The 25,508-nt window shown below is 42.2% G+C and overlaps 2 protein-coding genes across 5 annotated transcripts; one reads left to right on the top strand and one right to left on the bottom strand.

Annotated features, from left to right (window-relative positions):
• Positions 1-1,245: 1,245 nt before the first annotated feature.
• LOC117843036 (cysteine-rich receptor-like protein kinase 43) lies at positions 1,246-8,330 on the bottom strand. Of its 3 annotated transcripts, none has more exons than XM_034723595.2 (9): positions 8,175-8,330; positions 7,797-8,048; positions 7,464-7,719; positions 7,150-7,369; positions 6,865-7,015; positions 3,520-3,807; positions 2,496-2,561; positions 1,654-1,896; positions 1,246-1,559 (listed from the first exon to the last, which is right to left on the bottom strand). In XM_034723595.2, exons 2-9 carry the CDS (start codon positions 7,929-7,931, stop codon positions 1,320-1,322), a joined length of 1,599 nt encoding a protein of 532 aa, XP_034579486.1. In that variant the 5' UTR covers positions 7,932-8,048; positions 8,175-8,330; the 3' UTR covers positions 1,246-1,319. The 3 variants fall into 3 exon arrangements, with proteins under 3 accessions (XP_034579486.1, XP_034579485.1, XP_034579487.1); XM_034723594.2 differs by having other exon boundaries at positions 7,797-7,985; positions 8,175-8,329; XM_034723596.2 differs by having other exon boundaries at positions 7,797-7,985; positions 8,122-8,327.
• Positions 8,331-17,033: 8,703 nt separating this feature from the next.
• On the top strand, positions 17,034-22,768 carry LOC117843597 (probable cellulose synthase A catalytic subunit 3 [UDP-forming]). Of its 2 annotated transcripts, none has more exons than XM_034724247.2 (14): positions 17,034-17,306; positions 17,409-17,604; positions 17,705-17,910; positions 18,011-18,113; positions 18,200-18,362; positions 18,790-19,056; positions 19,135-19,480; positions 19,571-19,708; positions 19,969-20,094; positions 20,191-20,403; positions 20,494-20,788; positions 20,888-21,078; positions 21,166-21,516; positions 21,601-22,768. In XM_034724247.2, the coding sequence occupies exons 1-14, from the start codon at positions 17,226-17,228 to the stop codon at positions 22,183-22,185; spliced, it is 3,261 nt and encodes a 1,086-aa protein (XP_034580138.1). In that variant the 5' UTR covers positions 17,034-17,225; the 3' UTR covers positions 22,186-22,768. The 2 variants fall into 2 exon arrangements, with proteins under 2 accessions (XP_034580138.1, XP_034580137.1); XM_034724246.2 differs by having other exon boundaries at positions 20,882-21,078.
• The last annotated feature ends 2,740 nt before the right edge of the window (positions 22,769-25,508 follow it).

The following is a 25,508-nucleotide window of genomic DNA, read 5'->3' as shown; positions in this document are numbered from 1 at the left end:
AATGCATCATTGACAATGACTTCATCACGATTCCAAATTTTTCCATATACAACATAGTTTAATGAGATCTCATTTTCTGAAGGACTCATGTCCCCATTTTCTTCAGGAGATTTTTCCTGAATTATCTTTTCCTCGACTTGATCATCTTGATTCTTTGCTCCCTTCCTTTATTGAGGATTCTTATCTTTGGAACCCAATGATCTACCACGTTTTATTGGAGGCTTTGATTTATTGGCTATAGATGGTTGTCCCTCTTGGACACTAATTTTCTCGGGAGCATTAGTAGCTGGAATATATGACTTGGTCACTCTTTTTATGTCTGTAAAAGCGTCTGGCAAATTATTAGCCAAACTTTATAAATGAATTATCCTTTGAACTTCTTGCTCACATTGTTTTGTACGAGGATCAAAGCGAGATAATGATAATTCATTCCAACTTATTTCTCTGCTTAGCTGCTTATTTTCTCCCCCCTGTTGTTGGAAAATTTGATTCATCAAAATGACAATCAGCAAATCTTGCTGTAAATACATCTCCTGTTGATGGTTCAAGATACTCACGCAGGGTCATATTTTTTTCTGAAAAAACCTCAGTCTATTTGTATTAGTAAGGCAGAATAGTCGATTTAATCCTCCAACTTTCATTTTAGTTCAATTAACAAATTGGCCAATCTATTCCTCAAACTTGTCATTGGAGCTCAGCTTTGTCTCTGTCCTTTGTGGCATGCCTCCTTAGTCTACCTACTGCATAGGTTCTATAAAGTGATTCAATAATATATAAATTAACTCTTTCACCCATGGTTTCTCCTTTGCGTTCACTGAAAAATATGGTTTATTGGCCAAGTTGAATGCACAAATAAACAAAAGCATAAAGCTTTTATTCATGGACAAAAGATCATCGATCACTCATTTTTGCTATGCTAGTCAACTTTGTGCTAGTCTAGCACTTGAATTGATATGATACCTAACTTGGTAGTATGGCAAGAACCTCATCTGCACTCTTTGCTGATTTTGCATGCCACATAACCATTCCACATCAAACCTAAGATGAAATTGGGCCCAAATAAAAAGGTTTGAGGACTAAACTATCTAATTTGATAGTTAAGGGACGAGCTTGAGCCTCGAAAGAAAATTGAGGGATGAAAATGGCTATTCCACCTATTAATAAGAAGAAGAGAGTTAGTCCAGTTTAGATGGGAATAATGTTAATAATCTTATGCCTAAAATGTGACTAAATAGCTTCTCCATATGACCAGACAAAGTCCAACTTTTATTGTCACCCAAGTCTTAAAACAAGTCTTCATGCATATTTGATTCTGTGCACTACCTACGAACATAGACACCAATTGCATCTATGAACCACCCTGCACGCACAAAGAAACCAACAATGCTTCCTTCGCTCAGATGAATATCAAAAGTCATCCCACCTCCACCTCCTAAAGGTCCATATTTGATGTTATTACTGGTGACAAAAGTAAGTGATGTTATGACGACTGTTTCGTCATTAAATGGAGCATATGTTCCTGACATTCTCTTGAGACATGTATCATCATCGAGTTTAATCTGCATGCAAAGTGACAAAGATTAATGGCAACCACAAATAGATAAAGATGACACTCCTGTATATGTGCTTATCTGAAAAGTATACAAAAATTACCGTGACTTGCTCGAACCCACCAGGACCACCCCATCGATCTGTAGTGTGAAGAGTCTTCTCACGATCTTGGTAGGAAAATTGAATCGAGTCAATGATCAAGCCATTCCAAACTGTTATGCTCTTTAGGCACTGGGGGATCTTGATGGTGTCGTAGTGCTCCCCTCCTCCTCCACCACATGGCCCAATCTTGTCGACCCCTTCAGCAACTTGAGCGCAACAGAATGCCGCATTCATGGATGGGAACTAGAAAATAAAAAGAACCAAGTGAAACGAGGGATTTGTATATAATCCAGACACAACAATAATCATGTACCATATTAACTAATGGAATAATTTTCAGAGGAGCATATTGGCTGCGGTTCTGGTCCCTACTGCAGCGTGAGGACACAAGGGAGATCGTCTGTTCGGCAAGCAAAGCACTGGAGGTTGTCGCTTTGGATATTTTTGCCAAAAATAGATGGAGAAGTAATAATAGACTTTGCTTTTGATTTTCCCTATCATGTGTGTGCTCCTTTGACTATTTTATTATTAGCTTTGGTGTTGAGAATGATGTAAAAACTTTGCTGCGTGTGGTTGCAGAGGTCAGAAACAATTTCCTTTTTGAAAAAAATAAACAGTGGAATAATAACAAAATACTCTCTCCATTTGTTTGGAAAAAACTCAATTTTACTGTCATTTCACATTGGTTTTTTTAATTAGTCATTTTTTTATCTGTTCGCATGGTACAAATATAGTGGGATGGCAAATGGTTCACAACTATTACTAGGAATATTCCAATAGTATTGCTAAAATAAAATTAGAAAAAATATCTAGATATGTTATGTAAGTATTAGAGCATATACACCGTGAATGGATTGTGGCACCAGAGGTGCTACTCGCCTCCATTTTGGAAATATTTGCATGGGTACCTAAAACCACAAAAGAAAAAAGGTGAGTGGAACTTTAGCAAGTACAAAATAATATGATATGCATAAAAATTACATATAAGCGCAAGGATAAACATAATCATTCGCAGAAACATAAGCATCATAAATAATGTCGCTAGTTAACTTTTCAATTATGCAAAGCAGCATTAATATCTCATATAGGTGTAGGAAATATATATACAGCTTGTTCGAATGGTGGATGCTGTTGCTGCCGTTGCAGCTGCGCCGCTCTCTGCTGAGCAGCAGCGGGTAGCTGCAAAGCAGCGTTCTGAACAGGCTATATAATTTGGACACATTTTGTAGATATGAGATTCTCCATGTCAATATAGATATCATTTCTAATAGTCTAGTCACACCATATTTTTCAAAACTAATAGTGTTAAATGTTGTATGCGTATCAAAATGTGTTAGTCAACTTTTATCTCTCGTGTCTAATTTGGTGTGCCACGTGTAAGCAGTCTTAAATCTAGCTAGATGATGTAACACTGTTGGATATTTTATAAGACTACTCCAAATGGATTGTATCATGATGCTGTATTCAAAAATTGTGTAGAGAACAAAGTCTTAGGAGCCTTTTGAAACATGCTTCAGTCAATCAGCCTGCCTTGAAATCCGTCAATTGACAATCAAACAAGATATTTTATGAGGGGTGTGTTAATTTTTTGCTTACCTCTTTAACCTATCTTAATAACTAATATCTTTTTGTATTATTACGGTATTACCAAGGAAAATGTTTTAAACTTTCCTAAGAGCATTCTAATATATATGAGCATCAAAAGTGCCTACCATGGTTAGCTGTGAAAGTGTGAAGTCTCGAAAAAAACTAGTATAGAAGTTACACCCTCATCAACGTTCATTGGCAGCAATAGAAGTGAAAACATCAGTGTACACAAGATCTTAAAAATGTAGTTTGTTCAAGATATGCCTTGAGAAATCTTACCTGCATTGCTTCGGTAAACCCATCTGTACTTCCTGTTTCACCAAGTCTATGAAGTATTATGTCTATATCTGGTCTTTGAGCTGGGTCAGTGTTCATGCACTGTATCCCTATCTCAGCACATACTCGCACTTGATTCAACAGTGTCTCTCTCATTTTTTCAGATTGTTCCAACAGTGTGTCTCTCATTTTTTCAGATTGTTCCAACAGTTGATCTCCCATTTCTTTTGGGAAGACAAAATATGTGTCTCCTCGTGATGTCTCCAATCTATTCTTCCAGCTTTCAAGTACCTACTAAGTTGCAGTTATGAGTTAACATTTTTAAGAATGAACAGAACATTTTCATTAGGAAATCTAGGATTGTTGTGTAGTACATAATTAAATCACATTCTGGATGTTGATAAGAAACCACATGTATTAATACATCAGATACAGTTGTCATCCATTTCGATACCAATAAAAAAAACTCGACCTATGGGGGGTAAGCATTTCAATACTAATAACATCTAATAGCATTTTAAATACCAATATATAGGCCACTGGGAGAGAAACCATTGGAACAACTAGAGACAAAGGAGAATGGCTCTCCCACCTCCCACCTCGTGCTCTCGCACCACCCTGCCTCCATCCTTGCCCTCGCCGTGACTCCTTGCTGCCCCTAAACCCAACCTGGTCCAGCCATCTCCCTGCTACTTCCCTCTCCTTGCAATGGCTTACGCAACTAGCTCTCATGGCCACCTCATTGAGTTGGAGCAAGACAAGTAGCTAGCGGAGCTGGTCTGAGATTGGGATTTCACAATGGGTAAGAGACCCCATGCTGACATTCTTCACAAGTTTGGTTATGCAGTTTATCATCATCCTCGCCCCATGGTTCTTTCTTCATGCTTGCAGCTTTCCGGCATTTCACCTTTAAGCTAACAGAAGATTCTGTTAGTTTGGCTCTTCTTTGATGCTTGGGTGGTGCTCCTGCTGCCTTTCATGTGGAATATCTACAAGATCATCATTTTAAATTCTCAGTTTCTTCCAAACATGTGGGCTTTCTTGTTCATGCTCTTAAGTGAGTGACAACCTATCATTTTGACGTTTACTTCCATTTGTGGCATGATGGAGGAGATTTTCGGGAAAGGGAGAAGGAAAAGTGGAGAAAGGAGAAAGCAAATAGTTGGACTGTGTCGTAGAAAGCCAAAGAAATGACTTCTTCATGTCAAGATATAATTGGGAACATAGCCATCGCAAAAACATTAGAATCAATTATCAGGAAACACTAGAAGGAAAACAAACTAGTTAATCGATGATCTTGTTTCGGAAGAAGTCTATATAACCCCCTCACCTATTACGGTTGAATCACTTCGCAGCGCAAACTATAAAATCGGATATCTAGTCCCTAAACTCTGCAAAACTGTCCATTTAGCCCCTTCCCTGGTTTTGGACAACTGTTTTAGACACGTGGCATGCTGAGCTAGACAGAGACGTTGTGTTGGACCTACTGACATGTGGGGCCCGATCGTAAGTGGGCAGGTCTTCTTCCCTCTTTCATCTTCTTCCCCTACTCCCTCATGTGGCTCCTCGCCTCGGCCTGCTCGTGCTCTGCCCCGCCGCTCGAACTGCTGCCCATCCGCCTCGGCCAGCCGCTCGCCCCCCGCGCATCTGTCTCCGCCGCTCGCCTTGGCCTCCCACGGCCTTAGGTAGGCGCAGATGGCAAATGGGCCGGCAAATCACCCCTGCGCCACGAGGGAGGCAAAGGCCGCGGTCTTGTCTAGCACCGGTGGGCTCCAGCTGGTGGCTACGCCACCGGCCGTGATGGTGGCCTAGCAGGGCCCGGCAACGCAGCAGCATGGCATGTGTCCTCCGTTGCTTGCTCTGCTTCCCGTTTGCTCGGCGAGGGGAAATTCATAGGGAGATGGAGGCACCTTTTGATTTGGGCAAGGAAAGAGGGAGCTCCTAGTGGTGCTTGCCGATTGGAGAAGTAAGGGGGAAGCTTGAGCTGCTGCTGGTGGTTGTGCCGAGCAGTTCTGTTCGAACAGGGGGAGCGTAAAAGAGATGGAACGAGCCCCCGTTGTGCGGCATGGAGAAGAAATCCACCGCAATTCCGGAGGTGCTCGTGCTTCCGGTCTTCCTCGCCTCCTGCCACGACAAGCTCCTCCGCACAAGGGCTAGCATGACACCGCCTGCATGCTGCTTAATGAAATGCCTCTCCCGTGAAGGACCCCTCTCGTCGCCCGCGCCTACATCAGCGGGCTAGCGGGAGTCACAGCCACCTGACGCGGGGTGCCTACAGCAGTAGCCTAGTAGGCCACGGAGCTGCACAGGATGTGGTGCATGGAGCGGCGAGTGGGTAGTCGCCCTATGCCGTTCGAGCTTGCTCGCTACCGCAGTTTCTCGGCGGCCACTTGCTCGCCATCTGTGCAGCGCACGACTCCGCAGGCCGCCCACGCTCCTTTCCTCCCCGCGCCCCACACTCGACCTCGCAGGCCTCCGCCACCCCTTTGCGCGCAATGCGGGAGAGAAGGAAGAAGGGGAAATAGAGAAAACAGAGTGTTTCTTAGGTGGGGCCCACGCGTCAGTTAATCCATGTCAGTAACACAGTGCATCTCAGCATGCCGGGTGCCACTGTGCAAAACCAGATGAGGGGGTTAAATAAACGGTTTTGTAAAGTTGAGGGAGTTAAATATCCGGTTCCATACTTTAGGGATGAAGTAGTCTTGTTGCAATAATTCCGCCTTGGTTCCTACTCTTCCTCTTATCGGGAATATAAGTCCATACACTTCTCATAAGTCAAACATTTTTTTCACTATGAATGTTGAAAAAGTATAAAGATTACCAACACAAGATTGATATTACTAGTTTCACTATAAAAAAATACATTCGTAATATGCAACTCCTTCTATTCAAGTTAATATGTTTATAAGTATTGGTAGTCAAAGTGTCATGTTGTGCCGATGTCCTAACGGAATTATATATATTTCCAAAGTACTAAGACAATAAATTGTGGATCCGATTTATTACATAAAAGTAGTACAGTATTTAAAATGAACTCTGTTTTTCTCTTTAAGCAAAAAATAGTACGGGTTGTGCTTGTTTCACAAGGAGACACAAGCTGTTTAGAGAAAACTCCACCAGTAGCTAAAGCCCAGCAAAGGAGCCAAACATGCCAAGAAAATATTATGCAAGTTTTATGGAGAAGGATGGAAAGTGTCGCGAAAGCCGAAAGATATCTTTACTTAGCTGATGCATGGATGTTGGGACAAAAGAAAGTATTATGCAAAGTTAGCATGTAAGATAATTCATTTAGAAAGTGAATCCTTTATCTTGGAAGTTGGAACACATGGGTAAAAAAAAGCTTCTTACATCTTTTAATACTTCATCAGATCTTTCTTCTTGAACCTCCAAAGTATGATATATATGTCCTGTTAGTATCTGCAGGATTATAACACCAAGACTATATATATCCAACTTCATTGTGATCACGTTGTTCACAATTTCTGGTGCATAATATCCACTGCGTGAAAAGTGAACAATGTGAAACGATTTTTAAAACCAAAAAGTGTAGTGTCTAATCCAATAATGAAAGAAGGGAATATAAATCATAGCTGGCGAAAATTGAATCAGCGTTAAGAGGATTATCCTGCTTACCGTGTTACAGCAATTCTTGTCGCAAAAAGCTGGCTTTGTCCATCAAAGCATCTTGAGATACCAAAGTCCGTAATTTTTGGTACCATCTTGCTATCCAGCAGTATATTTGCTGGTTTGAGGTCAAGGTGAACAATTTCCATCTTGTGAAGGTAATGTAAGCCATTGCAAATTCCCTTGATTATTTGATAGCGCCAGATCCAACCAAGCCCAGACGATGCATCTGTTAAATGGCAATAAGAAACAGGTTTGTACTCTAGATAATTCGTATTGTTGGTATTTTGGGCATGGTAATTCTGTAATGCATTTGATCCTACCGCTGATCCGCCGACACAGACTATCAGGCTGATACTCGAAGCAGAGCAATCTGTGCCTGTTATGATCAGCCATGACACTAGTGCCCTCGTAGCGTACACACATTTGTTCTGCTCCAGAATAATATCCTAGGAACCGTACTATATTGTTGTGGGGATTCAACTGCGTCAGACAACGAACCTCACGCGAGAATGTCTTGTCGTCGATATACAATTCTTTCAGCTTCTTCACAGCGACTGCCTTCCCATCAAGCAGTCCCTGATCGTGATCAGCAGAGAAACAATTATGCTTCTAATTAACTGTCTTTCTGTATTATTGTGACCACTAGCATATACCTTATAAACGACGGAAAATCCACCTTCGGCAATTTGCTGATCGGCAGAGAAACCATTTGTGATCTTTTCTAGAAGTGGAAATGGCAGGAGCATCTCCTCTGAAAGCATGACCTGCTGCTCATTGTCGCCGTCCATTTGCTTTCAAAAAGGTTGCTCCGTTGAAGGAAATTAGTGGCAAACACTAGAAACCTAAAATGAAGAGACGGGCATCTAAACATACATGTGGATGAACATTCATCGACAAAATCTTTACTGGACAAAAAAAATAAAGAAGGGGAAATGTGAGAGGTGATTATGCAAAGCAAATGGAGATAAGCAGACTAACTTCTCATGATCATTAGAGGTAACCCTTTCCTTTGATCTCTGATTGGCACTAACCTGGAGAAGCCTCGCCTTCAGGCTTCAGCACAGGTTACAGAGCCCCAGGGCCTCAGAGACCCCTAGACGATTGCTGATAGTCACCGGCCGTTAGCCCCTTTCTAACACAGACCAAGGGGTGGTTAAAGTAGTCTCGTATCTGGCATCATATAAATCGTGACTACATTTTTATTGCCTGACAGCTAAACATAAACAGATGCCTCAATAACATGGAGGTTGCGTGGTCAGATGGGGCTTTAATTTCTCGGTCAACTAACTCTTGTTAAAAAAGTTTCAATGGAGGTTAAGTGGTCAGATCGGGGCTTTCTTGGTCAATTACGTTGGCAGATGATGGCAAGACCAGATGTGAAATATACTTGGTTTAATGTGCTTGATTTAAGTTGAGACGCATGAGTTGTCTGTATAGTACACCTTACCTAGTGAAAAAAAAGTACATGGTATCTTAAATATCAAGCAATCGTAGAGATAGAAATGAAAACTAATCCTACGCTAGCATGTTTGAAACCATCTCCTATGTTGAGTGCATGTGCGCTGCGATTGTAATCTTTTGCGGTTCCCTTTCTCCTTTTAAAATTGTATCCATCCTGATCGCCAGCACTGGCCTGATCGCCAGCACCGAGTACTAGGAGTTGATCGCTTAATCTTGTATCATCCCTTTGAAGAAATGAATGTTTAGGTGGGCTTTCTAAGCCTCTCGTTGACTCTTCGAGAAAAAAATATTTGAAACCCAAATGAAGCTATTGAAGCTTGAAGCACTTCTGGAAACTCAAAATTTGGATACAAGTGTAAATTTCTTTACAACAGTTTTGACACTGGAATGAGGCTACTTGAAGCTTGAAACAGTTCTGAAAACTCATTCCCACAGGGTATAATTATATACCCTGTAACAGAAATACTCTATACAAACACATAACTCCTTGATAATTTGAACTATCAACTATCACGGCGATATCACGGGGAGCAAGACTGTGACTGCTCAGCTACTACAGTAACAAGCCTAGCTTAGTTGGAAAAATATTTTCCCATTAACAATACGTGTAACACTCTGAGTTTTGTGCATTTAGATGCAAAGCAAAAAATTACTAAAAGTTTAAAGTTTTCAAAATTATAAAACATTTATAGCTTATTCAGGCTAAGTGACTAAAGCTCGCTCTAGATTAAACCTTTTTGAATTTCGGTTTCTTGGATCTTTTGTGTATTTGTTGGATTTAAAATTGAATCTAATTCAAATTTAAGTCCTGACTCCCTAATCTAATTGCTAGATCCATCTCAAATTCATTTGAAATGAAGTCCTAAATATGTAATTCTCCGAGGTCAAGCCCTAACAAAAATTTCCAAATCAATTCTTTTCCAAACCTTGTCATCATGCATGGGCTGAAACTCCACCCTCAACTCTCTGTATTTCGGCCTGGCTCAATCGATCCCCATTTCTTTTCCTTTCCTCCATCTTGGGCCACATTCCCCTATCAACGTCAGAATGGCTGCATTTTCTTTATCTACCTTTGCACCATATACAAACAGATGACATACTTTTTGCTCAGAAATATCTCAGCCCGCCAAAAGAGAGACTAAGTAATTTTAAATCCAACACATACAGATGTAAAGATCCAAGAAAGATGTAAAAAATTAAAACCGAAATTAAAACAGGTTTAATCTAGAGAAAAGGTTTAATTAAAATTTTATCTTTAGCCTTCCAATAAAGATGTACAAATTACTCTAAGCACAAAGAAAATACTTCTTAAAAATTACAGAATTGTTCAGAAACAAAAACAATACAAGTTGTTCTAGAGCAAATGAAAATGTTACAGGAAAAAATTGTTCGGTATGAAATAAAAAAGTTCCATACACAAATAAAACCCAAGCAAGTTCCATACACAAATAAAACCCAAGCCTTGCTCGGTTGGTAAAATTTAGTTATTTTAACTACTATACTATGGGCAACCAGTTTCCTACAAGAATATGTCCATATACATATTAGGAACATATTCTTGCAGGAGGTAACGTGGCAGTACTTGTAGCTCTTTGCGTTAAAGAAAACCACTAGATTCTCATTCTCTTTCTCCACAAGCTGGCCATCCATGCGTCATATTCCAATCATTGAGCCCCACTCACAGTAACCGAGATTAATAAAAAAAAGGCCCATCACACTCTGCAAGATTATCGCACTGTAATCACGGTCTGATGCTTTAACGAATGGAACCTTCTGATCAAATCACACTTTAATTTCATCACTTCCTACTGCTTGTAGTCAGAAGAATATGAGTAGATTAATCGCTCACTGACAGCAACGGAACAGGGGCAGCACCATGCGGCTGTCTCCTCCCCAAAAGCACAGCTCAATTTGCACACTCCTCCTGACCTCTCCTGTTCTGCTGATCCTTCAGATCTGCCATACATGCTAGAGAACATTTTCTTTCTGGAGGCCACATAGATGCTAGAGAACATATAGAACAGTTATCTCAATCCTCTTGCAGAGAGAGAGAGAGAGAGAGAGAGAGAGAGAGAGAGAGAGAGAGAGAGAGAGAGAGAGAGGATCACATGTTTATTTGGGAGGTCATGCCAGCTGCAAGCACGTGGCAAACATGTGCGTGCAATCCTCTCAAGCTGTTGTGGACAGGGGAAACGACAGAGAAGCTCTGCTTCAGGGTGCCTTGCTTCCCTGCATGCTCCAAAGACACGCCGGTCCACCACAGGCTGTGCCACAACTTTTGTTCTCAAATCCAGCCGCAGAATGAGCATGGATATGGTATAGTTATTTGTTTGCAAGTTAAGAATTCAAATCGGCGCTGGACAATTTGGATGGATTACAAAAGTTATTTGTGCAATGTGACCTTTCAGGATATCTTTCCTGCAGCCGTTTTGTTAGACCTGAAGAATGGCAGTAATCATGCAGAATGATGGTGGTAATGCTCATCTTGGGATTGCTGTGAGAGTCTGACACCGGGTGATTTGGACCTGGCAAAAGATCCAGTGATTTCAGAGCCGTAATCACGCATGGGAGCTCCAAGAACGGCTTAAATTTAAAAAAAGAAGAAAAGAATTGGCTCACTTCGCTGGTGGTTACCACTAGGGAGGAGATGCATGGTGTGGTGGACAGTAGACTGGAACTGGGCGCATCGACATTAGAAAACCTGCTTAGGTCATAGTGCAGGTTGAATGTCACCATCTCCCAAACAACAATATATTAATATAATGCATTAGTGTTAGGAACAGTTTAATAAAGTCCACATTCTGATGATTGAGAGAGAGAGAGAGGACTTGCTCCATGAGCGAGAAAGGGGCAAAATGCCGGCCAGTTCCTTGTGATGGACGTGCTGCAGTGAGCGTGTGGCTGTAGAGAGGGCGGCTACTTGGATGCTGAGCGATCCATATGCCTTCTCCATCTCGCCGGTGCAAAGACGAGACTGGAGACAGTATTGACAGTGTCATTGCCATCTGTATCCAGCCTATTAGGGGGCCCAAAGATGATAGGTTCAAATGTTATTTGCTAACTTGCATTAAAAAAAGAAAAAGAAGCAAACAAGTGAAATTCATGAAAGATACAATGCAAATGAAATCAAGAAAAATGTGAAGCAATAATAACTTCATTAAATCACAGATGCTTCCACACGAGTAGAACAGAACTGCATGTTTCACAGTAGTACTCATATAGGTTGGTAACATGTATAGGTCCCATATCCAATTAATGTGCCATATTTAAGATCTGGAGTTTATCACAAGCTAACTCAAAATATGAATTTAAGTGAAATACACATATATAGCACAAATATGTGGTTTTGGTGATGCTTGAAATTTGTACTCTATTTCATATGCGTACTACTTGAAACTTTTAACTGTTTTTGTGAGTGCACCGTATGCTAAGCTATGCAACGAACATGACTGCGCTAATTTCAGCAGGGATTTTTCCTTTTACGATGGATTTGAACATGAATTGTTCTAGAAAATAAGCCTATCTACCACAACTTGTCTTACTTCAACATGGATTAATTTTATAACGATTTTTTCAATGGTTGGAAAGAACGAGAGTCGTCCATCCAGAAGAGATCGAACGGTGGAGAGATAGTAAGTAACTAGAGAAAAGTACCGAGAAGTATTAAATATGTGTGACCAACCAAGTAAAAAAATAGTAGATTCGTACATAATTCAATTTGAACTTTTTAATTATCTTTCTTAGAGCAATGGCTAGCAAAAACTTAGATCCTGGATCCACCAGCTAAAATTTAGTTGGCTAAATTCCGCTGCTATGGATTCAAACAGGACACAGCTAAAGTTTAGCTAGCGAAAGATTCTTTTATCTGGTTGAACCTAACTAAACTAGTCAAAGATCAAATTGCTCCTCCACCTTTCTCAGGAAAAAGTTCTAAAGTAGGACGGAAAGTAGGATAGACAATTACTTCTTCAACTATCATTTAGCTAGTGGATCCAAACACCCCTAGCTAAATTTTAGCTAGCTAAAAAAATATTTTAAAATTCAGCTAGCTAAATTTTAGTTGGGTGGATCCCAACAGAACCTTAGTAAAGAAAGTACCTGCCTACCTGGAAATATCAACTGGTACCATACAACAATGGTAAGGACAGCGTCACCAATTATTCTGATCAAAGAGTTACTTGGTGTTAATTGGTACACACTGTACAAAAGAGATATTATTTCCACCAAAATAAAGAAGCTACTCTCGTACCAATATACTACTATAAACAATAATTTCCATATGCCCAAAACACAGGAAGCATGCCGCAATTATTCTTATACTTCTCAGCTGCAGTAGTAATCAAAGGCCGAGGCCAGCGATGACACACACCACTCGTTTGCACGAGCGAAGGCCCACACGTACGCGCACGGAGCGAGTGAACACAAGCAATAAATCTTCGACTATATTTGGGGCCGGGCACCTGAACTCTCTCCAAAAACTCGCCGCAATAAATCCGCGACCAGTCGCGCGGTGTAGCACAGCGTGCAGCGTACACGTGCCAGTTCGGCGGCCCAATCTAGCCGGCCGGCCGGTTGGTCCGGGGGATCACGTCGTGCAACAATTTTAAATTACAGGGAAACACAGGGTCGCGTTGCGGTTGCAATTTAGTATACACTACTCCAGTATCTTTGATCCCCCACCCAACCCATGTTGCTGTCACGGCCTCACGGGACCGCAGCGCACACCTGCCGCCCATCTCTCCTCCTCCTCTCTGGTCTCTGCCACGCATGCCATCTGATAAGATTGCTTAACTGCATGCTAATCTTCATTATACTTCCACTCTTTCCGACCACTGAACCCGTCATGTCGCTATTTTGTTATTACGACATTGGTACTACGTACTGTTAGCGTAACCAGGACACCTCTGCCATATCTTCTGACACGAATTTGAGTATACATACCATTCATCTTGGTACGCAAAACAAATTAATATTAGAGCTTGCTCGAGCCGAGAATTAATACCTTTTTGTAGGACTAGTTGGACAAATTTCATTACACCTCTGATCAAGCTTGTTAACCTCTCCATAAGCACCTTTTGTGTCACCATCCTAGTACGTGCCGCCATCCATTAAATCAATCCAATTAGTTGTTAGCCGATTATTAGTTTTGGAGCTAGCGCTGCCGTGCGGGTCGTCCTCGACGTGCCGCTCCTACGAACCCAAACACGACGGACCCCCTCACCTACCGCCCGTTTTTGTCATCATCTCCGGGGCCGAACCGGCCGTTGGTTCGTGCGTTCCTCTCACTCCTCCCCCGTCATCATCGTCGGCATCATGGTCTCTATCCCCTCTGCTCCAAGCACCCTCCAACTCACCAGCTCCTAATCCTCACTCCGCCTCGAATCGCTCGTGAGACATGAGTGCGCCTAATCGATCACCTGCGATCGATCGGTAGTCACACGCCGACCTGATGGTCCGATGATCAACCGTTTCTTTCTTTCTCTCACGGAGAAAGTGAAAAAAAAAAAGAGAGGAGAGAGCAGAGAGAATCGTTGCAATTATGCGCGGCGGTTACATACGTTGCTAACAATGATTCCGCGTAACCAACACATTTGTCTGCCGCTGCCTGGAAGTGGTGGCGCACAGTGCTCACTGCTTGGAGAAGTAGCTGGAGCTGGTAGAGTGGTAGTGGTGGGAATGTGGGAGTGAGCTCTCTCTCTTTTCTTTTTGTCTTTGAGAAGCAAGCACTAGCAATATACGCAGTAGTACGGAGTAGCATGTGTCGCTGGCGTGCGCAGCTCGGTTGCGTGGTGGTTACACGACGGGCTGATCGACCAGCCGGCCGACGCTTTACGTATCTTTCCGGGTGTTTTTCAATTCCATTCTGCAAGGAATGATTGGGGCGCGGGGGCACTCTGGCCTGCAGCAGCCACTGCCCACTTGTTCTCTCTCACAGACCACAGGATCCTCCTATACAAGTCATTACCGGTTTTGGGGAATTTCGCTGCTGGGTTTTGTTTTATTTCTCTTTTTTTAGCTCGTCTATTATACTGTCGAATCACACTTGGGAATTCGCCGTAGGACAGGCTGATTGTGGTCACGCTACATGACACTCTTTTTCGGGCTGTTCCTCCCCCCTAGAATCCTCTTTTTTTTTTGTGCATGCTGAGCGTCAATAGCTTGGGAATCTCTACGTCGTTTCTCTCGTGAGAGTATTGCCAGTTACGTATTAGCATTGACAAACGGTATATTAAGCAAGTATAATTGGGCTTCTAAATTCAATATGTTTCTAGATAAATGCAATTGGTAAAACTGTTGATTTGGGAGTGCCATGAGTGTCATTCTTGATCTAGAAGTGTAATTCCTCCATACATACATACTTTGATTACTATATGTTGTAGTCCTTTTTGTTTAATATGGTACACTTTTTCATGTGATGATTTCAAAATTCTAATGGACGGCAATCGCTTTCCCCATCCCCAATATATTGGTTTTTTGCAATCTTATTTTCCAGGGTGGGTCTTTTCACTTTCACCTCAAACTACTCAATATTTTTAGTAAAATGTAGGAAAAACATTATAATCATTTGGAATATTTTTTTAATATGAAGCCTACTATTCATTTAAAGTTTGGAAAATATATAATGGATTAATATTTTTTAAACATATAATTGTATATCAAAATATGATGGCAATTCCTAGGACTAATTTTAATAAAGCCTACAATTCACTTAAAGTTTAGAAAAATATATAGATTGTTTAATTGTTTTATAAAAACTAGATTAATCTCTACAGAAAGAAATTTCTCACATTTAGCCATTATGGAAGTCTTTGACATATCAGCTTAGGAAAATCTGATATTCTGATGAGAAAAAAGTCTTTGAAGGAGAAGGGACATCTTTTCATGCCTTTTGCCTTGAAGTTCAAGAGCAAGTTCTTTTACATTTGCATAGAGTAAAGTAGATCTTCCTCCGCACATTTTCCAATGGTTGGATTCAATTTCCAATGTAGATTATTGGGTCTAAGTTTTTGGCATGTGACTACAACATTGTAATGCAACATCAATTTTGGAGCAGTGTAAACGTTGTTTGATCATTAAATCATAGAATAACGAATGAACATTTCACGAGAAATAGACACCGCAATAAATATGAGATATCGGCGCCTTGGTTCCCTAGTCTTTTTGGTATTTTTCATAGCTAACTATTATTTTATCCTACATTCGTCATTGCAACCAAGTAATATTTCTCTAGATGTATTTGTGAGATATAGTCATGAACTAATAAGATTAAATCTTTGGTCACCATCTTTCGCAAAAAAAAAAATCTTTGGTCATCAATGGACATTTCAAAACAAATAGATACCAAAATAAATATTTGCTGTAGTGGTATTGTTTTTCCGCCTATCTCCGTATTTTGGCGCTAGCGTTGACTACTATTTTGTTTGTTATCGTCACCTAACCTAATAATATTTTCTAGATATATCATTGGGATTAAAGGCATGGATCAATAAGATTGAGCAATAGTTGTCAGTCTTCTTTGGCATTTTGGTTACAACATGATAATGCAGTGTCATCTCTTTGGAGTAGAGTTAGTAGTATTGGACAATTAACATTTTGCAAGAAAATAGATTCCGTAATAAATATATGGGCTGCTAGTTGTTCCATATTTTGGCGCTACGCTGCCTACTATTTTGTTTGTTATCGTCACCTAGCCTAATAATATTTTCAAGATATATCATTGGGATTAAAGGCATGGATCAACAAGATTGAGAAATAGTTGTTAGTCTTGTTTGGCATTTTGGTTACACATGATAATGCAGTTTCATCTCTTTGGAGCAGAGTTAGTAGTGATGGACAATTAACATTTTGCAAGAAAATAGATTCTGTAATAAATATGGGCTGCTAGTGGTAGATGTTCCATATTTTGGCGCTAGCGCTGACTACTATTTTGTCCGGCGTTCGTCACCGTAGTCTAATAATATTTTCTCAGACATATCGTCAAAGATATAGCCACACGCCAATAAGGCGTTTTAGTAGCTTTTAATCCAACACACCTCTACCTCAAAAGTACACAAAATGTGCAAGGCTTGGCACAATATAAACCTCTCTTCCAGAGTTGAGATGATTTCTCTCTTTCTCTTGGCTGGTTTCCATTCCATAGACTAGATTGACCTCTTGCCTTTTCAACGTGCCATGGCCCACGGCTAAAACATCATGACAGCTGGGATTTGTGACGCGGCACGCTTTTAATTTCTTTTTTCCCCAGCTCTTTCTTGCCAAAATTACCTCCCATTTGTTCAACCCTCGTTAGTTGGCGCGGCCCTTTCCTTGGCCGTCTTTTCCTTTTCTTTTTCCGCCCCCCGTTCTTTTTTTCCCCTACTCCCACCGACACTCCCCCGCCCCTTCCTCTGCTTCCCCTCCCCCAATTTTTCTTTAAAAATCCCCCGCTCGCTAATCCCCCCCCACCTCCCACCGACGCTGCCGCCGCTGGCACGCATTTCCCTCCTCGTCTTCTTCCTCTTCCTCGGCGCGTCGCGGCGCGGAGCCCGGTGAAAACTGCTCGGATGAGGATCTGCTGCTAGAGCGAGAGGAACCAGTATCCTGCCCCTGCGTCGGCGGCGGCGGGGGAAGGGGAGGAGGCGATGGAGGCGAGCGCCGGGCTGATCGCCGGCTCCCACAACCGGAACGAGCTCGTCGTCATCCGTCGCGACGGCGATCCCGGGGTACGTGCTGCGTGCGCGCTTCAATTCCCGGCTGGCGAGCGAGCGTTACGGTGCTGATTTTTGTTTTTTTCTCCCGATTTTTTTTGGGGTGTGTGTCTGCAGCCGAAGCCGCTGCGGCAGCCGAACGGGCAGGTATGCCAGATTTGCGGCGACGACGTCGGTCTCGCCCCCGGTGGGGAGCCCTTCGTGGCCTGCAACGAGTGCGCCTTCCCCGTCTGCCGGGACTGCTACGAGTACGAGCGCCGGGAGGGCACGCAGAACTGCCCCCAGTGCAAGACCCGGTACAAGCGCCTCAAGGGTGAGTGCCCCCAGCCCCATCCACCGGAATGCAGCTCCGCCCCTGCGGCGAATTCTCCACTGTTCAGCTTCAATCGCCTCACTGAATTTTGGTTTTGCAGGCTGCGCGCGTGTGCCCGGGGATGAGGAAGAGGACGGCGTCGACGACCTGGAGAACGAGTTCAACTGGAACGACGGCAATGAGTCGCAGTACGGCGCCGAGTCGCTCCATGGCCACATGACCTACGGCCGTGGAGGTGACCTTAATGGCGTCCAGCAGCCTTTCCAGCTGAACCCCAATGTTCCCCTCCTCACCAACGGGCAGATGGTACGGCTGAACCAGAGCGACGCTGCTACTCTGTTAAATCTGAATCATCGGGCTCTTGTTTTACTAGTTAATCAATGCCTTGTTTCCGGTGTGTTTGCAGGTGGATGACATCCCGCCGGAGCAGCACGCTCTGGTCCCGTCTTTCATGGGCGGTGGGGGCAAGAGGATCCACCCACTTCCGTATGCGGATCCCAGTTTACCTGGTGCGTGTTTGGATGATCATCAACCAGAATTCAGCTGTGATGATGGTGCTTTGAGCAGAATCAATTAACACTCCTTGTGTTTGCAGTGCAACCAAGGTCCATGGACCCATCCAAGGATCTTGCTGCGTATGGGTATGGTAGCGTTGCTTGGAAGGAGAGGATGGAGAGCTGGAAGCAGAAGCAGGAGAGGATGCACCAGATGAGGAATGATGGAGGTGGTGATGATGGGGATGACGCTGATCTTCCACTGTATGACCCTTAAAGCTTATTTGACCTCCGTTAGTTTTGTGCCTCTTTAATGTTGCGTTATTTGGTTGCACGTGTCAGTCAAACTTTCCATTGTCCATGTTCTGTTCAGGATATCATTTTTCTTGTCAGAATTATCTTGGACAAAGCACAAAAATAAAATTAACTCTACTAATTTTCTTAGTACATTGAAAGAACCTGGTCAATTTGTATCTTTAGTTTTGCATTTGTTTACATTAATGAAGGATGGTAGTGCACGATTGGCCAGGATAGCATGTGCTGTATAAATTTTGAATGTGTTTGTCTCCTTGTACCTTTTACTGCACGTCACTTTCCATTTGGTTTTTGCAAAAGAAGATCTTCGCTCATGTCTTGATGTGTTAATAGACGCAAGTACTAACACCTAGCTGAATTTTTCTTTCTTTACCAGAATGGATGAAGCAAGACAACCACTGTCCAGAAAAATTCCAATTCCATCAAGCCAGATTAATCCATATAGGATGATTATCATTATTCGACTTGTGGTTGTGGGGTTCTTCTTCCACTATCGAGTGATGCATCCAGTGAATGATGCATTTGCTTTGTGGCTCATATCTGTTATCTGTGAAATCTGGTTTGCCATGTCTTGGATCCTTGATCAATTCCCAAAATGGTTCCCTATTGAGAGAGAGACTTATCTAGACCGGCTGTCGTTGAGGTTGGTTGCTGTTGCCATCTAGTAATGTTTGCCTTCTCTTCTTCCTGTTGTTTTGTGATTAATTGCTTGTCTGGATAGGTTCGACAAGGAAGGCCAGCCATCTCAACTTGCTCCAGTTGATTTCTTTGTCAGTACAGTTGATCCATTAAAGGAACCTCCTTTGGTCACAGCAAATACTGTTCTATCTATCCTCGCGGTGGATTATCCAGTTGATAAGGTTTCTTGCTATGTTTCTGATGATGGTGCTGCAATGCTAACATTTGAAGCATTGTCTGAAACATCTGAATTTGCAAAGAAATGGGTTCCTTTCTGCAAAAGGTACAATATTGAACCTCGTGCTCCAGAGTGGTACTTCCAACAGAAGATAGACTACTTGAAAGATAAGGTGGCGGCAAGCTTTGTTAGGGAGAGGAGAGCAATGAAGGTGCCTTATTTGTCCTCTTCCTTGATACGCTGCTTTGTTACCTTTTTGTTAAGATTATGTTAATTAAACCAAGATTGGATTTTTTTTCAGAGAGAGTATGAGGAATTCAAGGTCAGAATCAATGCCTTGGTTGCTAAAGCCCAGAAAGTTCCTGAAGAAGGATGGACAATGCAAGATGGAACCCCCTGGCCTGGAAACAATGTTCGTGATCACCCTGGAATGATTCAGGTAAGCCTTATGTTTTGTTGCTACATACTCCCTCCGTCCCAAATTGTTGGTCGTTTTGGCTTTTCTAGGTGCATAGGTGTTTGTATGCACCTAAATGTAGTGTATGTCTAGATGCATACAAACATCTATGAAACTAGAAAAGCCAAAATGACCTACAATTTGAAACAGAGGGAGTAGTACTTATCATTGCATGCTATGATCATCTATTTATTTTCCTTTGACTTTACCATGATAAAAAGTTCACTTTTCTGTACAAATAGGTCTTCCTTGGTCAAAGTGGAGGTCTTGATTGCGAGGGAAATGAGCTACCACGCTTGGTTTATGTTTCAAGAGAAAAACGGCCAGGCTATAACCATCATAAGAAAGCTGGTGCTATGAATGCACTGGTAATTATTGCACCTTGCAATTGTTTATTTGTCTGCCTTCTATAATTTGTTGGATGCAATGAATTTTAATTGCTTTTTTTTTTGTCCGTATCACAGGTCCGAGTCTCTGCTGTACTAACAAATGCTCCCTATTTGTTGAACTTGGATTGTGATCACTACATCAACAACAGCAAGGCTATAAAAGAAGCAATGTGCTTTATGATGGATCCCTTACTAGGAAAGAAGGTTTGCTACGTGCAGTTCCCTCAAAGATTTGATGGGATTGATCGTCATGACCGATATGCTAATAGGAATGTCGTCTTTTTTGATGTAAGATTTGGCATTCAATATCTGAGATGTTCTGTTGTCTATGTGATTCATTTTCCTTGATTTTTTTTTGCTAAAATTTGTGTTGTGCAGATCAACATGAAAGGTTTGGATGGTATTCAAGGCCCGATCTATGTTGGTACTGGATGTGTATTTAGAAGGCAGGCATTATATGGTTATGATGCCCCTAAATCAAAGAAGCCACCATCAAGGACTTGCAACTGCTGGCCAAAGTGGTGCTTTTGCTGTTGCTGCGGTGGTAACAGAAAGCACAAGAAGAAGACTACCAAACCCAAAACAGAGAAGAAAAAGAGATTATTATTTTTCAAGAAAGAAGAAAATCAATCCCCTGCATATGCTCTTGGTGAAATTGACGAAGCTGCTCCAGGTAACTATGAACTTTCAAAGAAACAGTTGATTTATTCTTAGAGCAACATCTTCATTGCAATGTGCATATCTAATCTTGCACTGTTTCCTCTAGGAGCAGAAAATGAAAAGGCTGGTATTGTAAATCAACAAAAATTAGAAAAGAAATTTGGCCAGTCTTCTGTTTTTGTTACATCCACCCTTCTTGAGAATGGTGGGACCTTGAAGAGTGCAAGTCCAGCTTCTCTTTTGAAAGAAGCCATCCATGTCATTAGTTGTGGATATGAAGACAAGACTGACTGGGGAAAAGAGGTAAAGTCTAGAGCTTTGTGGTTGTTATTTGTTGATGAGTCAAAACATATGTTACAAAGTAAATCATATAATATATATTTTTTTCAGATTGGCTGGATCTATGGATCAGTTACAGAAGATATTCTTACTGGCTTCAAGATGCATTGTCATGGTTGGCGGTCAATTTACTGCATCCCTAAACGGCCCGCGTTCAAAGGTTCTGCACCCCTGAATCTTTCTGATCGTCTTCATCAGGTCCTTCGGTGGGCTCTTGGGTCTATTGAAATTTTCTTCAGCAACCATTGCCCTCTTTGGTATGGGTATGGTGGTGGTTTGAAATTTTTGGAAAGGTTTTCCTACATCAACTCCATCGTATATCCTTGGACGTCTATTCCCCTCTTGGCTTACTGTACATTGCCTGCCATTTGTTTGCTGACGGGAAAATTTATCACTCCAGAGGTAAAGGCTTATTCAACTATAATTTTGTATGGTGTGGAACTATGGAATACATGAGCCTTACCTTTACTGTTTCATCTCCTGCAGCTAAACAATGTTGCCAGCCTCTGGTTCATGTCACTTTTCATCTGTATTTTTGCTACAAGCATCCTAGAAATGAGATGGAGTGGTGTTGGCATTGATGATTGGTGGAGGAATGAGCAGTTTTGGGTCATTGGAGGTGTGTCCTCGCACCTCTTTGCTGTGTTCCAAGGACTTCTCAAGGTCATAGCTGGTGTAGATACAAGCTTCACTGTGACATCAAAGGGTGGTGACGATGAAGAGTTCTCAGAGCTATATACATTCAAATGGACAACCTTACTGATACCTCCCACCACTCTGCTCCTGTTGAACTTCATTGGTGTGGTTGCTGGTGTTTCGAATGCTATCAATAACGGATATGAATCATGGGGGCCTCTCTTCGGGAAGCTGTTCTTTGCATTTTGGGTGATCGTGCATCTGTATCCATTCCTGAAAGGTTTGGTTGGAAGGCAAAACAGGACCCCAACAATTGTCATCGTCTGGTCCATTCTGCTGGCTTCTATCTTCTCACTCCTTTGGGTCCGGGTCGATCCTTTCCTAGCAAAGAATGATGGCCCGCTTCTTGAGGAGTGTGGTTTGGATTGCAACTAGGAGGTCAGCATATCAGCTCCCCCATCACCGAATGCTTGAAGAAATGTTTACAATGTCCCCTCTGTAGATAGAGACATGAAATGTCTCGTTTCTTTTGATCCATGGTGGTAGCTCAGCCTCATGTCTGGGACATAGTGGGGAAAATGGAGGCCGCGGTAATCCTTGTGCAGTTGGGCCGTGGAATACAGCAAATGCAAGCGTTTTATTGTTCAGCATTCTTTATTGGGCGCAAAATTGATTGGGTGAGCCGAAGAGAAAGGTCTGCGCTGCTCCCATGTACAAACCTGGTTCTGAATAAGGCAGGCGGGAATGCATCTGCCAGTGGAACAGAGCAACATGCACAGTATTTATGCGGCGAATCGTGTGTGTCTGCCCATTGAAGGGCTTGCTCATTACATGTTCGTCTATATATACTAGAAAAACAGAATATTAGTGGTTAGTTTCTATAGTTAAAAGTGTGTGAACTGTAAAGGCGTGTTTTTGGTCGTCACAATTTGTTTTCGTGACATTTTCGTCATAGAAGAAAAGTTCTAAGGATGAATGTGGCTGGATACAAACAATATATTGCTGGGATTTCTGCTTACTGTCTCGAGGTAAGAAAAAAAAACTTTTTGCTGTCAGGAGAGATACAAAAGCAGCATGACAGTGGTAGATTCCTGAGGAAAGCAGGTATAAATTAAATGGGCAAAGGCCAGGTGAATTACAGCAGAAGAAAGGCGTTATTGCTTTCATTGTTACATCGTTAATTGTACAAGAAACAAGACGGCCAAACCACTTCAATTGTAGGAGGCGTTCTCAGATTTCATAGTAGACTGGACAACGGCCTGTAGGAGTAACTGCAGATCCATCTCTCTCGTCGCGAAATCTTTCGGGAGCCGTCGTATCCTTTATTGCCCGTGGTGTGCTGTGTGCAGCGGGACGCCGGGACTTGCTGTGACCGAACTGAACTTGCGTTTGGAGATAGGTTGGGCCGAACTGAACTCATGTATGGCCCGGCCCAGGACTTTGGTTCCACAACGAAGCCATCGGTGCGCGCCTTAGCTTTCGGCCGTGGGGCGGCGGCGGGACTCGGCCCGCTCCAGAACAAGCGCCGTGACAGAACGGGACGGGTTCCAATCCATCTTCCATGGGCTGCACCGCCCGCCAGCAGTTGTGACGGGTTGGGCCGAAACTCTCTTTCACACAGAAAGAGAGACCGGTTGGCAGGCAAATATATGGACCGGCCCGAAACTCTCTATCACGCAGAAAGAGACGGCTATCGATGGAAACAAAGTCTTGGCCCGGCCCAAGAATCTGTAAAGGAAAACGGAGCAAAGCTATCGATGCGTTTCGGGGTGTCAGGCCGGATGGAGCTCGGAAAAACTATTGACTTTTTATTTACCCTAATTGTTCCACATCGCCAATTCTACTGTTGGTTAGCCACCTTATTAATAGGCTTCGGAAGACAGGATTTGCCTCCGCTGGTGGTAAAGAAAAAAGAAAATACTTTGAAAATGCCACGAGACAAAGAACAGAATATTGAGAAAAGAACAAAAACTACTGTTGTGAGAAATCACACCCTCTGCATCTTCACATCTTCGTTGCATTATCATCTTACAAGTCTCTTACAAAACTAATCGCACTGATTGCAAGTTAATTTAACTAAGGTAAGAGCAACTGCTAATCTTACCCTCAATACTTTTTTTAGGAAAAAAGAGAGAAAAAATGAACTCCAACAATCCACCTAAACCTTCTCCAATTTTGTAGCGACGCTAAAAAACAGCCTGCCACCGTGTATATTTTAGCGTTGGCGTTCCTCCCCCAATCCTGATTCCCGCACGCCCGCGCGTCCCTTCTGATGGGCCCAATATGATGACGTGGCCTGTGTTTGAAATATTGGGGGCTATTTATTAGCGATCTGCTGTGGACTGATATGTTTTTGGGGGAAATTTTTTTTAGGAGAATCCCCAATACATAGTTTTGGGGAAGAATTTTTTAGGATACTCTTGGAGTTGCTCTAAGGGGGTCTAAACTTTAATAGTGTCACATCCGATGTTCGGATCCTAATTAGGAGAACTAAACATGAGCTATAAAACTAATTGCAGAACTCTGTGCTAATTTAATCCATCATTAGCAAATGGTTACTGTAGCACCACATTGTCAAATCATGAACTAATTAGGCTTAATAGATTTGTCATTGTCAAATCATGAACTAATTAGGCTTAATAGATTTGTCTCGCGAATTACACTCTATCTGTGCAATTATTTTTGTAATTAACCTATATTTAATACTCCTAATTAGCATCCAAACATCCGATGTGACGAGTGTTAAATTTTAACACCCTGTTGCCAAACAGCTCTAAGGTTTTCAATATATTTTCCGAAGTTGTGCCTATAACTACTAGTTGAAAAGAATCCTATTCCTATGCTTAAATGCTCCATATCCAAGTGGATTTACACATTTGATCATGATCAATTGCTTTGTGGGAGTATGAGGAAGGTTCTGGTGCTCCCAGGCCTCCGTGTGCTCCCGTACACCCGTGCATGTGCATCCGTCCGATGCAACATCAACGGTGCATCTAGATAAACTATGCTTCTTTGGCAGTTTTGCATCTTAGACCAGGTCTTTCTTAAGAATTGAGCGCAATCCACAATGGCATCCACATGCACCGTTGATGTTGCATCGGACGGATGCACATGCATGGATGCACAGGAGCACATGGAGGCCTGGGAGCACCAGAACCTTCCTGCAGTGAGTAGGGATAGATCACCATAATGAGCATCTTAGCCTATAACATGGTGAAACTAGAATTAATAATAGAGCCCTTACTTCAAACAATTTATTGCTGGTTCGTGACCAGAAAGCAACGGTAAAAAAAACTTTTTGCGCCCTCAGTGGAGACCATAAAATGGTCTCTGATAATGCTAGATTTATTCTCCGTTATTGTAAGATTTGTATGATAGTACTATGCAGGAAGAAAGGTGATCGGTGGATAAGAGAGGGCGAATTGGGTGAGTAATTGATTGCTTCAGCCACATAGATCGACATGATGTATTGGTTTTCAAGGGTGGAGTCTGTTGTGAAACACAATTATTAGTAATTAATTACTATAATTAATTAAATTAATTACTCTGTTAGTTACCTAAGTGGATAGTCGATCTCCACGTGGGGAACTGCCACTCCAAAGGGGTGCCTGTTTGAGAACCGACTACCTGAACCATCCTGTCAGTTGGCAGGGTATAAATGTGTATAGAGGGCCTGTTTGGTTTGAGTTGCTTATTATAAGCAACTTAAAGTTGCTTATTTGGAGTTGCTTATTTTTAGTCTAGCTGTTTGGATAGCC

This window comes from Setaria viridis, chromosome 2 (assembly GCF_005286985.2).
Source record: "Setaria viridis chromosome 2, Setaria_viridis_v4.0, whole genome shotgun sequence".
Taxonomy (NCBI): Eukaryota; Viridiplantae; Streptophyta; class Magnoliopsida; order Poales; family Poaceae; genus Setaria; species Setaria viridis.
This window is presented reverse-complemented; position numbering and strand designations above follow the sequence as displayed.